Source organism: Pinus tabuliformis, chromosome 5_1 (assembly GCF_031772625.1).
Source record: "Pinus tabuliformis cultivar Carrire ecotype Pingquan chromosome 5_1, CPIR1, whole genome shotgun sequence".
NCBI lineage: Eukaryota > Viridiplantae > Streptophyta > Pinopsida > Pinales > Pinaceae > Pinus > Pinus tabuliformis.
Genome location: NC_142305.1, coordinates 52,195,546 through 52,209,920, shown reverse-complemented (window position 1 = coordinate 52,209,920; position 14,375 = coordinate 52,195,546). Strand labels below are relative to the sequence as shown.

At 38.4% G+C, this 14,375-nt stretch overlaps 1 protein-coding gene across 3 annotated transcripts in view; it reads left to right on the top strand.

Annotated features, from left to right (window-relative positions):
• LOC149163415 (uncharacterized) overlaps positions 1–871 on the top strand; it is a 344,148-nt gene extending 343,277 nt beyond the window's left edge. For all 3 annotated transcript variants that reach the window (XM_089430741.1, XM_089430740.1, XM_089430739.1), the window contains one exon: positions 589–871. In XM_089430741.1, coding sequence (XP_089286867.1) covers positions 589–666 — 78 coding nt within the window. In that variant the 3' untranslated portion in view covers positions 667–871. The remainder of the gene's footprint in view (positions 1–588) is intronic.
• The last annotated feature ends 13,504 nt before the right edge of the window (positions 872–14,375 follow it).

Here is a 14,375-nt window from a genome sequence, read left to right as displayed (position 1 = left end):
CACAAATCAATATATAGCCATTAGGATCGAGAAGATGAATTGTTAGATCACTTTATATTTAAAAGATATTGTGTCTACTAGATTAAATAACTGCAAATGCATAGTAATGCACACTAAAGAAACTCACTTTACCGAAAGACACATTAAACTAAATTGATCTGGATGCCTAAATGTAAATAAATAATGACATTATAAGAATGGTTGGGGCATTGCCTTTGTGATTCTGATAAAGTTTTGCATTCGTTTTTCATTAAATATTTACGAAAACAATTTTAAGGTTCCTAAACAAGTAGATAAAAAAATATTATCATAGAAATTCTGTTGTACTTTACCATTATTAGAATATATTTACTCTTTGTTAGAAATTCTGTTGTACTTTACCATTATTAGAATATAGTCACCCTTATTAAAATGTGATGATGAAAGGACCTGGTAAAGTTTATATAATTTAACGGCGATTGAAGTTGCCTTGATTTGTTTGTATCGGTGGACTTGTCTATATTTTACCACATGCAATGGGGCTTTTATGCAAATTTGGTTTTTTTTTCTCTAGGACGGTTCTGAACTATCAAGTTTCATTTGGTGCAGGCATCACATTGGCCAATGTGGAGTGATACTCAAGATTTTAACAACATGCTTCTAGATGCTCTGAGAAAAAGGGGTTAAATTTAAAAACTTCCAGAAATATAGTTTTCTCACGAATCATAAAATTGAGAAGAAAACATTAGCACAATATATTGAACTGAAAGTCAAATTTAACTAGTTGTTTCTTGTTCTTATGGATTTGAAGAACGTTGAATGTCTTATTTAACACCATTGATTGGATATGATTCATTATTACAAGTTATATAGTTTCAAACAGTTTATTTATTGTATTTTTGGATAGAATGAAATAAGTCTTCCGTTATCCGCAAATGTTGAAATATGATTTACTCTACTTTGCATCAATGCAGGTTATTATATTTCAAATAAAAGGTTCTACTCGTCTTTCTTATTTATATTTATATTGTTATGTTGAAGTAGAGTTGAGAACTATTTTTACGTCTTGCGTCTAGTTTCTTTTAACATTTTAATCTATGTAGTTATTCAGTGCAAACTTTGGTTGGGAATGTGCTCTTTCCGTGAAAACATTTAAAAGAATTAATATGGTTATTGGAGTACTTATAACTTCACAAAGTTTTAACTACTTGTAAGACATGCATTGCTAGCCCAGTAAAGTTTTAACTACTTGTAAGACATGCATTGTTATCTCACTAAAGACCTATATACTTAGGCATGTTACTTTTGTAAAGAGAAAACACCAATACACAATCATTTTTATGTTGTTTTTTAGTGGTAGTCTAATATGATTTTTTATGGTGTCTTTTTAAGTGGTAGTCTAATATTAATCCATATTCCCGTGGGAAAGTCAAAATCGTCTATTGTATCAACACTATGGATTTCATTAACTATTATGCCACCTTGTGAATATTGTACCTAGATATCTTTTCTTTATTAAACAAAAACAAAATCAAGAATAAGATAATCGCACTAAAAGTCCATCACATAATTGATATTTCCTTTTAACTAAAAAACCCTAATGGAGAGAAAACTTCAACACGAATTTCAAAAATGCATTTATTGACCAACAAATATTAATAATTGCAAATCTACTCTTTCTCTTGGACTTTTCTTCCACAAGGCTACATTTGCAACACTTTATGCCAATGATAAAAAAATCCAACGCTTCCTTTCTTCAAGGCAATTTTTTTTAAATGCCTGCCTCAATTACAATCCCTCAATTTACTATTTGAAAACTAGTTCATCATTCAATTTTAAAACCAACTGAACTTTGTCGCAATCCACCCTCTTAGGCTGTCACCTCCCAAATCTACAATTCACATGTTACAAAGTCTCTTAACCAATTGTAACCCTAGGAGAACTTAGGAAGGTTACTTGTCGCCAAAACCACTCTTCCTTTCACCTTACGCTAGTTGTTTTATGGAAAAGGGGAGAAACCTTAGAACATATTATTTTTTATGATTTTATTTAGAATAAAATGCACAATTGATTTCACCAAGATTAGTGCCTATCTAATTGAGTGATGGAGTCCAGATCACAGGACAAGAGGGTTTGAATATGATCGAAGAATGTAATTAATTAATTAATGGATGTGCCATGATTAGTCCAAAATAGATATTTGAATTATGCAATAATAAGTGAGATCCTTTGGACAAGATACACCATCAAAATCAAAAATTTAAGCCATTTAATAACATGCAACCATGAACAAGATAGGGACAATGATAATATGAAACCCTAGATGAAGTAGACAAAGTGGGATGCTCTTCTTATTGAGTTAACATCTAAGAATGCCTCAATTATTGTTCAAGTTCACCTTGAAGGTGAAAAAGTCCCAGTTCAATAGATTTGAACTCCAAGAAAAATTGGAATGGTCATCTACTATCACCTCAATGCCATGTTGATGACGAGAAGGTTCAATACTTCTTGTGCAATGCTTTCAAATCTTGCAAGGCTAGATGAGATAGGCGAGAATGTTATCTTAGGCTTATAACCTTGATAATCTACACCCATATTGAGACTTTGATCTCTTTAATTGGAAATTATTTTTTATTTTATAAAAAATTAATTTTCAAATATATTAAAGCAAGAGAATCAAGATGCTAAGAATAAGAAAAATGAAATTGTATATATATATGTGAATGAATATACCAATAATAAATTCAGGCAAAAATAGGCTAAGTTTGAAAGAAATCAATAATTTTTAATTATTGAAAGCCATTATAAGTTTCATATGACAGCTATCTTTACAAACCCCTATGAGGGTTAGGATAAGAGGAGTATTTTAGATGCCAAGATGTCAAAGATTCATACATTGGCAAGAAATCAGACTAATCATCACTGAAATAACTTAGATCTTCTAAATACAATGAGTATAAAATTAAATCAAAACAATCGTCCTTGAAGTTTAAAATAAAAAAAGACAAAACTATCTTACTTTTCCACCTTTCAAGTTGTTCCTTGTTATCAATATGACATAGTTAGTGTTGGAAAACTCAAAATGCATGAATAGAGAAATACAAATAGTTTTTGAAGTTGTAGTCTACATTTACAAAGAATTTCCCCTGTTTCATTTCCGATTCTCTTTGCCTCTATTCCAATAGAATCAATTTATTCATTGAGCTACCTCTGATTGATTTTATTTATTAATTTATAAAAATAAAAAAGTGTTTTAGGAAAAGGGTAGATTATGAATGTTTCAATTACATATAACTATAAACAAATGGGCCCTATTAGTCTCTCTTTTATATATTAAATATTTACTTTTCATTTTGTAACTCCCATTCAAAAAAGAAATCAGCAAGTAAATATGAGACTACAACATATCATATAAAATCATAATATCATTATCAAATAATTTTGTGCCTCCTTATATATATATATATATATATATATATATATATATATATTCTTGTTTGTAAGATTTTGTGGTTAGAATTTGAAGAAAAGAGTGTATCTGGAATATGATCTACAGTTCCATTTTTAAGTCGACATTTCGAGTTCAGAACAAGACCCATCATCAAGATATAATGGTTACCGAGAATATGTTACTATCATCATGTCCAAATAATTATGCATTGATTATTTGACAATAACAGTAATAAAAGTCACCATGTCTCTAGATGCAAATGTTGAAAGATGTATCTCCATTGTCTTCACTTGCTTGGCTGAGATTCTTGGGTTCTGTCTGCGATAACAGAGCCAAACTTGCATAACTTGTATTGCCAACAAGTTTTCTCCTGGTTTGGACACCATGTCTTTTATCTCCAAGTATCTGACTCTCAGGATGTTCTTTCTGTACATACCAAGAAGGTGTCTTTGGCCTTAGAGATGTGCCTTTTTCCTCACCTCCACTATCTGACTCTATTTCTTCTAGATATGTGGACCTCATATCTGAATTTTCTTCATCATCTGAGTTCATATTTCTTTTAGAGGACTCAGGTTGTTAACCTATTTCATATACTATCACGTCAATGCAATCCTCAATCTTCTTTGTCCTCTTGTTGTAACACTTATATCCTTTACTTCGAGCAGAGTACTCGAGCAATATTCCTTCGTCAGTGCGAGAGTCAAACTTTCCAGGATTCTTATCATTCCTTTTGATGAAGCACTTGCTTCCAAACACCTTGAGATGTTTAACTGATGCATATCTTCCCTTCCACAACTCATAGGGAGTTTTATTACTATTAAGATTGAATTGAGTTATGTTTGACAGATACATTGCTGCCTACGCTGCTTCTCCCAAGAAGATGTGAGACACACATGCTTCATCCAACATTGCTCTGGCCATTTCCTGGATTGTTCTGTTCTTCCTCTCCACCACTCCATTTTTCTGTGGAGTTCTATCCACTGAGTACTGCCTCTTGATGTCGTGCTCTTCACAAAATTCCTCAAACTCTCTTGAGGTGTACTCTCCTATGTCTGATCTTAAGCTTTTTATCTTCAAGTCTTTCTAATTTTCTATTTGAGCTTTAAATTTCTTGAAGTGCTTGAATGATTCCGAATTTTGTTTTAAGAGTACAATCCAAGTGGCCCTAGTAAAGTCATCAATGAGTAGCATAAAATACATTTCTCCCTTTGGGGTTTTTTCTCTAGTTGGGCCACAAATATTTGTGTGAATGAGCTCCATAGACTTGGATGAGAAGAACTCTTTTGACTTGAAATGAGTCCTAGTTTGCTTTCCAAACTGACATGACTTGTAGATCACGACTCCCATCTTGCTAAATTTTATCAAACTGTCAAAATTCATATGCCCAAGCCTCTTGTGCCAACCGTGCTTCACTCGTTTTGCTTAAATATTAGTTAACCCTGGATTCGTCAAACACATATACATTATTGTGGGTTCTGATTGCTTTTCCCACTAGTTTTCCATTCTTCATATTATGGATCTCACAGTATTTAGATCGAAAGGTCACATCGTAGCCATTATCACACATTTGGCTAACATTGAGCATATTGACCTTCTACATACAACACATTTTGTGCTTCTGTTTTTTTATCAAGGCTGACTACGCCTTTATCCTTTATTCTTGCTGGAGCATTGTTTCCAAAGGTGACATTGTTTCCTCTGTCCTTTTCTTTTAGCGACATAAATTTTCTTTTATCCCTAATCATAAGTTTGGAACAACCGCTATCCACATACCATTTGTTTTATTGATTATGAGCCTATAAAGCAAGTCCACACTGCATGCTCCTTTTAGTCTTTCGTTTCCAGCTTCCCTTATCCTCTCGGATAGCTGTCTATCTAACATTTTGGGACTTAGACTGGTATTCAAACCTACTTCTGCACTCACTTGCTTTGTGACCAAAATTGTTACATTTGAAGCATTCTACTTCGCTTAAAAGGGGAGAGAGGACGTTTCGATCTCTGAGAGAAGAGTCTTGAGGTCTAAAATTATGATGCAGTAGGAAGACGAAGACGAGTTCACTGGTCTCCATAGTACCTGCGTTCCTCGTTCTGTCATTTTATGCTGCTGCTGTGAGGGCCTCGACCTATTCTAATTATATAGGACTCGATCTATTGATAGGTCCGAAGGTCATTTACGCGCTCTCTGAAAATGGTCAATAGAATGACATTCGTTCCTCCATTGGTTGATTCGGGAACAACTAAGCTTTCAACCCCTTTCTTTATAGGCGGGAAAGGTGAAACCAGATACTATTTCTTTTCATCTACGCGAATCTCTTATTTAAGGCTAGACCCATTGATTGGGAGAGGGAATTGATCGCACTCTTCCCTTTCCGCTGTTCCCATTCCTAGTGAGCTAGTACCATTACATCTTGAATTTTCATTTCTTCCATCTTTGATCCTTCCACAATTAACAACTTTATGTCCAAAGATATGACATTTATAACAATGACCATAAAACAAATAGGCATGCCTATTGTTGGAAGTTTTATGAGATTGTGCATGAAGGTACCTTGGTTGTCTAGTTGATTGCTTCGTTCTCCATTGATGGTCTCCTCTTTTCCTTGCTGCTCTTTTGCCTTTATTTATTCTTCCTTGAAGATTCTTCGCATAGCTTTGTGGTTCTTCGAATCTTGCAGACCTGAAGTTGACCTTTTCCATAGTGGATTCCTGTGTCTTTGAGTATTGTAGCCCTATTTTGATTCCTGAGGACCTTTGGCTATTTAGAAAATGGTATAGTTTCCTTGTGCCTTATGCAAATTTTTCATTTAAACCTTTCTCGATATTTATTTCCTCAAGATTAATTCTTAGAGAAATAACCTCTACGTCAAGACTCTGACAGTTCTCTTCCCATTCCTGGATCAAGTCTTGAGGAACTTCTTCAATTCATTTAGCTTCTTCTAGTTTAAATTTCAAAGACAAAATATCATCTTTGCAAGTCTTTGAGATCATTTCCTTCCTTAACTTGAGCAACTCCTGTTTTAATTGCTTGTTCTCTTCTTCTAGTTTCTCACAGGTTCCTTGTTTTTCTTCTAGTAGAAGGACTAAACTATATTTTCTCTTGATAGCTTCTTCAAGTTTTTCTTTTTGATAAGAAAAATCCTCATTATCAGAGTTATACATACCTTCTTCAACATGCTATAGATGTTCCTTCAACTGTTTATTCTTATTCCTTTCTTTTTTTAAATCATCAAGGGCACCGATGAGTTCCCCTTCAACGTCCACTATTCCTTCTTTTTCTTCTTCTTCTTCAAAGTCCATAATACCTTTTTTCTTGGAGCCTATTTCAAAATCCATAAGTAGATACTTATTTGGGTCATTCTCCCACGAATTCTCACTGTCTAACTCTGGTGTTGAGCTATTGTTGGGACCGAGATCCCCCAAGGACAGTTTTGGGGCTAAAAGCCCATGTTTTGGGTCAATTTTGTAATAAAATTGTAAAGTCTCCGCATTTTGTGGTCGCGCAGCGCAAAGGTGTCATGAGTCATAAATGGTTGTCCGCCCTTATTTTGTAAAGTGTAAAGTCGGCTGTAAAGGTCCACCCATGGTTCGTAGACCATGGGATTGTATAAAAAGGAGCTAAGTAAGCTCTAAGTAGTTTTTAAAAAGAAGAAGAAGACAAGTCTTGGAGTCTTGGTAGAGAAGTCTAAGTGTTTCGGGTCTTAGCATAGGTAGAGGCTCTGCAGCTGAGTGCGCAGAGGCCTAGGGTAGAAGTCCGCAGTGAAGTGCGCGGACCCATGCAACGGTGTGCGCAGGGCGGATAGAGTCTGTAATAATATGAAGATATCAATAAAGAGAAGTATTCTACAAATTCTGTGTCTTTATTTCCTATTAATGCATATGGTTATATTGCGTTTTGGGTTTAATTTACAATGTTTATGTGATGCGCAAATATATGTGATTATATTGGGTAAATGAACGCAAGTAAGAATATCAGATTACACGACGCTAATTGTGATTGTTTAGTAAGATAAGTAAAACACTTAAGATAACTTGGGAACCTGTACAATACGTTGTCATAGCAACGCGAAAGTACCTGGACCGCAGGTTAGGGTTGCGCGAAGGTCAATCGTACTCCTTCACGGAGGTACTAAAGGGTGAAATAAAGGGCTAGACTGACAAAGCCCTAGAACTTAGTGACCTGTGCGAAAGCAAGAACAGAGGGTATAAACCGACATCACGACCATCTCAGGGTGCGGAAACTTGGTTCCAGCATCCCCCCATACTGCTTCGGGTGAGACTTCGGTCCGCGCTCCGCGGGCTGATGCCGAAAGGGCCAGTAGTGTAGGGATTTGTTTGGCTAACTAATGTTGAACCTGGGTCAGGCCCCACACAGCCAACAAATGGTTCCGTTGCCAGGACCGGAATCTACATGAGAGATGTGTGATGTCGTATCACTAGAATCCAACTAAGAAAGAGATCGAAGACTGGTTGGACAAGAAGATCCACGAATTCGCGGCGCAAGAGAATAGAAATCCGCGACTGACAAAAGAAGTGTGGCTGGATAGGTACTTATATACAAAAATCCACGAGATCTTTTTATGTTCCTTTCCAGTTGAGTTATACGAGTGGATCGCGAAGCTAGCAGATAGCCAAGGGAGGTGGAGACTTCTCGGTCCTATTTTCTGGACCCCAGAGTTAGTATAGAGACTGGAAGCCTCTGAGGATAAGATCACCCGTGCTGTCGATCATTGGCTCGATCGCATCATAGGAGGATTTGTGACTGAATTCACAATCGATACCTCAGTTAGTTACAGCAAGGCGGAGCGATGCTTTTTCAAAGGTCTGTGAGGTAAGTACTTGAAGTCTTTGAATACCTGGATTAAGATGTTATTGTGCGAAAAACGGGTTATGCAGCTACCTTGATGTTCGGAGCTACGCGAAGTGGAAAGACTTACAGAAACGAAGGAAGAAAGGGTCCTGAGTATAGCCCATTGATTTCACCTCCATTGGGTGATGAAGAGGGAGTAGCACAGGCTTCTTTGCGAAGTGTAATGCAATTAATAAGACATGGATTCCCGCGACTGCCACCTCCACCCACACCACCTCCAACTTCACCACCATCACCTGCGACTTCACCCATACCACCACCACCTCCACCGCAGTTCAACATGGCAAATTCAATGAAGCTGCCTTTGTTTAAAGGCTTGGGAAATGAGGACCCAAACTAGTTTTGGTTCATCGTGAAAGCTGTATGGGAAGCTCAGGGTGTCATAGATGATCACATGAAGAAGACAACATTGGTTAGTGCTTTGCAAGATCGCACGCTAACCTGGTACATCAAGTACTCTAATGATAACCCAAACGCTAGAGTGGCAGACATCTAGACCGCACTGAATAAAGAATTTAGTAGGCCCAAATCCGAGGCACAATCGATCATGGGGTTCAAGGAAATCGCGATGAAACCAGGTGAGACACCTTGGGAATTGGATCAGAGGTTGAAGTGTAAAATCTGCGAAGCCAATATGAACTTAACTGATTTGATAATCACCCTATGAGTGACCTTAGTTAAAGATTTATTGAATGAAGGTATTACAGACTCAAGTGATGGTGTGTGTCTATGTTATTTAAGCAACGAATCGATCAGATTGCCAATACACAAATAATTGAAATGGAAAGACAACAGAGAAATACAGTAAGTAAACACAATAACACAAGAAATTAATAAGGAGTTCACCCTATCCTCCAGGGCTACATCTCCGGTCCAACTCTCAGTGGTGGCCTTGTTTTATTGTCTTAAGCAGAGATTTACAATGCAGGAGCTCAATATGAGTCACCTGGAACATATTTGCTTGGCAGGGTGGTTCTTGGATTCCCCAAGCCGCTAGAGTACACAGACTCGTTTGCCTACTAGCTCTGTGACCTTCTGGTCTACAATGGAAAGAGCCCAAGGTGGTGCTCAGTCCGGACAGATCCTCTCTAGGATGGCTTGGATCTCTCAAGCCTCTGGTGCTCGACGCTGCCTCTGGTTAGCTCGGCCCTCTGTCCTCTTTCTGCTTTTGCTTCACTGTCTTCTTCTCTGTGTTCCGTCCTCCTCTTCTGGTTTCTTTGTCTCTCTCTGACTCTGACTCTGTATTTTGTCTCTATTCATGGCTTTGAAGCCATTCGTTCCCATGTCTGTTCGATTCCTCTTCCGCCTCCGTCGAATCACCTTCTACAGTTGCGCTTGGAGTTCCCTGTTCGGCGTCATCATCAATGCTCGGGGAGTGGCCACATGTCCTCCTCTAACTCGCGCGAGCCTGCTTCGTCGGTTCGTTTCTTCAATTACGTCGTGGATGAAGTCTTCCTCCATCGTGGCAGTTAAAATGGACTTCAACTCTTTACAAACGCGGCTTAATCCTTCGTCGATTCTGCTTCCCCCCATCGGGCGCGATCTCAGTCGTCCGATCTGGGTCCCCTAGATCCAACGCCATACACACGTTTCGCACGGTTGACTTGCTTGACCGATATCGCGCGATCAATGGCGGTTTTCTCTCACCTCCGCTTACCACGCATCGATCGTTGAGTGGGATCGCTCCGCTTTCCTCCAAAACCGCTTACCATTTGAGGGCGCCCCGATCAATACCGTCGGTTTCCAGAGCACGGGTCCTGCCTTTGTCCTTTCAACGTTTTTCACTTTTCACCCGCGGTTCTCCGGTTCCCCCATGCGACCATGTGCTCAGGCTTCTCCATTTCGGCCATGTTCGCCTAGCGATGCGCTATTAATCGCGCATCAAAAATCACCTCCTTTTCCCGATATGGGGCTCCCAGGGGCTAATTCGGCCTCCCGCGCAGTCTCCATGGGCCTCGGTCAACGTGCTTTGACCGAGGTCCTCGTTGTTCCACGCTGGCTGCCATTGCCACTGGTTCAGGGTGTTTTTGATCGTTGTTTTGGAATTCTTTGATGTTTTTCCTGACCTGATACAGTCATGGTTCCTTGACAGTTCTTTATGGATCTAATTCGGATCACGGCCTTCCCACTGAAAAAGCTTTTGGACCACCAAAAGTTGGTTTTGAAGCATCGACTAAGTGAGAGTATTGTTTTCTCACTTGTCCAATCTCAATCCACTTTGCACTGCTCGACTTTGATCCTTTGAGCCCAATCCTGAGGTACTCCACATCTCCCCTGCGCGTTGTCCTCACCTTCCTGTCCAACACTTTGTCTTCCTGCAACTCATTAAGATATTCGGGTAACAAGTCATCTATAGAAGGCAATTGACTCTACTCTTCAGGGTCCTCAATCATTGAAGGTTCAAACAATCTCAAGCAATCTGCATTCACGACTGAGTAGATGTGCATGTAAGCTGGTAGATCAAGGCGAAAAGCATTTTCACCAATCTTCTCAAGTATCCTAAAAGGTCCATACCTGATAGGCTTTGGCTTTTTACCTTCACCTTGCATCCTGTCCTTGCTAATATACAGCCAGACTTGGTCTTCAACTTGAAAACTATGCTCCATCCGATGTTTGTCATTCCTAGCCTTGTACTTAGCTTGGCTCTTTTCCAGCTATTCTTGTACTGCCTGGTGGATCTCCTGGATCTGTTCAATGAACCTAGTTGCCCTGCCCACATCACTGTGTCCATCAACCATGGTATCTTTACCAAAGACAAAATCCAAAGGAGACCTTGGTGTGAAACCAAAACAGGTCTCAAAAGGAGATCTCTGTGTAGAAGAATGTTTTGCTCTGTTGTAAGCATGCTGCACATAACACAAGTGTTCATCCCAAAGCTTAGGATGTTTGCTGCAATATCCTCTCAGTAACTGGATCACTGTCCTGTTAACTACTTCTGTCTGGCCATCTGTTTGTGGATGAAAAGTTGTGATTTTCTTCAGTTTGGTGTCCATCAGTTCCCACAGACTCGACCAAAACTTCCCCACAAATCGGGTGTCTCGATCAGATACAATGGAAGTGGGTAATCCAAAATGAACCCATACATGTTCAAAGAATAATTTTGCAGTCTGTTCAGCTATAATCTGTTTATTACAAGGTATCAAAATACACATTTTGTTGAACCTATCCACAACAACATATAGATAATCATGACCTTTCCTAGATTAAGGCAATCCTCCAACAAAATCCATGGAAACACTTTCCCAAGGGTGAGAAGGTACTGGCAATGGAGTGTACAAGCCTAGTTTTCTATTGCTGGGCTTGTTTGTAGCACACATAGTACATCCTCTTACATATCTAGAAACTGTCTCATTCATTGTCGGCCAATAGCAGAACCTTTGCAGCTGTGCAACTGTTTTACTTACCCCAAAGTGACCTGATATCAGAGAAGTGTGTGCTTCCCTAATTATCTTTACTCTCTCAGTTTGTAGAATGCAGAGTTTCCCACAATGGTATAAGATTCGGTCCTTCACATGATAGTCCAATTCTTCTACTCTTTTGCCTTGACTCAAAGTTGCATATACATCTTTAAAGTCCATATCTTGAGCATATTGTTCAATGTAGCTTTCATGTAGTAATAATTATGCTTAAGTATGGTAGATGCATTTATAATGGGTCTAGATAACATGTCTGCAACTTTGTTATGTATGCCCTTTTTATATCTGGTGACTAAATGAAACTGTTGTAGAAAAGCCATCCATCTGTAATGTCTTGATTGCTGCAACTTAGTTTGGGAGTGTAGATATTGAAGTGGTTGATGATTAGTATGCATTACTGTCTCTTTTCCCATTAAGTAATGTTTCCACTTTTTCACACTCTGAACTAATGCATACAATTCTTTATCATATGTAGGATAGTTAACTACTGCAGGATTAAAAGTCTCAGAATGATAGCATATGGGTTTACTGTGCTGTGTCAACACTGCTCCCATGGCATGGTCACTGGCATCAGTTTGGATCTCAAATGTTCTTTGTAGATCTGGTAGTGCTAATACAGGTGTTGTACTAATATTTTCTTTCAAGGTGTCAAAGGCTTTCTCATGTTTGCCTCCCCACTGAAACACCTTATTCAATCCTGTTAAAACATGTAAGGGAGCTGCAATTGAGGAAAAGTTAGAAATGAACTTCCTCCAATATTGTGCTGCTCCTAAGAAGCTTCTTACTTCTGTAGCAGACCTGGGTTTAGGCCAGTTCACAATGAATGCCACTTTAGAGGGATCTATTTTCAATTCACCTCCCCCTACTGTATGACCCAAGTAGTTTAGGGATGTTTTGCCAAATTCACATTTTGAGAGTTTAACATAAAGTTTTTCTCTTTTCAAAACATCTAGTGTCTGCTTAACATGCTTTAAATGTTCTTCCCACGTTTTACTAAAAAACAGAATGTCATCCAGGTACACAATAACAAAATCATCAAGAAAAGGTCTGAGTACATCATTCATTAATCTCATGAAAGTAGCAGGAGCATTAGTTAAGCCAAAAGGCATAACCAGCCATTCATACCATCCCTTCTTTGTTTTGAAAGAAGTCTTCCATGCATCTTGCTCTGCAACCCTGACCTGATGGTATCCACTGTGCAAATCCAGCTTGGTGAAATAAACAGCTTCCTTCAATTGATCTAAAATATCATCTACGCGAGGAAGGGGATAACGATTTTTTATTGTTATCTTATTCAGTGCTCGGTAATCAATGCACATTCTCCACGAGCCATCTTTTTTTCTCACTAAAACGATTGGTGATCCACATGGTGATGTGCTAGCCCTGATGAACCCTTTCTCGAGAAACTCCTGCACCTGCTTCTTGATTTCAGCATTCTCTAAAGCAGACAACCTGTACATCCCAATGTTAGGCAATGGAACATCTTGCTGCAAAATAATATCATGTACTATTCCCTTTTTGGGTGGCAGACCTTTAGGTTCTTGAAATGAGACATCATACTCTGAAACAACCTTTTCTATATCAGCTTGCTGTTCAGCATTACAGCCCTTAAATACATTGGTTTTATAAGGTTTCTTTTCCTTTACAATCATCAGTAAGAATTGTTTGCATGAATTTATCATTCTTTTCATCTGCCCTGAGTTTATAAGAGTATAATTATTCTTGAGCTTATGAGCTCTTACAAAGTATTCGATTCCATCTTTAACAAGTAGATACTTGTTCTCAGCTCTATAGAAAATAATCTTTCTATCATACAAGTAAGGGCTTCCTAAAACAATTCCACATATATCGAAAGGAATTATGTCTAACTCAACCTCATCTACAAATGCTGACCCAAAAGAAAACTTGAGTTTGCACTGTCTAGTCCCTTGTAGTTGTGCTTTATCATTCAACCATCCTAATGGGTATGGTTTCTTATGAGGTGTAGTTGCTAATCCCAATTTCTTTACAATTGCTTCGGAAATTAGATTTACTTGTGAGCCACTATCAAACAAAGTATCAATATTTTGATTTTTGGAAATAATTTGAATATGGAAAAGCTCATGTCTTTTTCTCTCATTTTCTTCATCAATAACAGATTGAGCAGAATTACTAGTAGATGCTTCAGAATTCTTACCTTTTATACCTATGGCTGCTATAGTTGTTTCTCTCCCGAGTCTGACCCCAAATCTTTCTAAATAGCTGCAGCAGTCTTCTTCTTCTTGCCCCCGGACTTCTTAGGTCTCAGCTCTAGATGCAGAATCCAACAATGTTCATCATCATGCCCATCCTTTTTACAGTGAGTGCATGAAGCTTTGCTTTTTTGTGCAGTGTTAGCCTTCCTTGCTTTCCACTTCTGCTTTCTTTTCTCCTTGCTCTTGCTTACAGTGGGTTGGGATGGTCCCTCAACTTCTGGATTTCCATCCTTTCCTCTAGCTTCTAGATGAGTAGCTTGTACAGATACATCATCTATACTAGTGGGATTAAACATGAGGATGGTATGCCTCATGTGGCTGTGTAGATTACCAATGTACTTCAAAATAGTCTCTGGTGAGTCTAATGAGATACCCAACATCAATGCTCTCTTTCTAAATTCTTGAGTATACCCTTGCACACTTTGTCG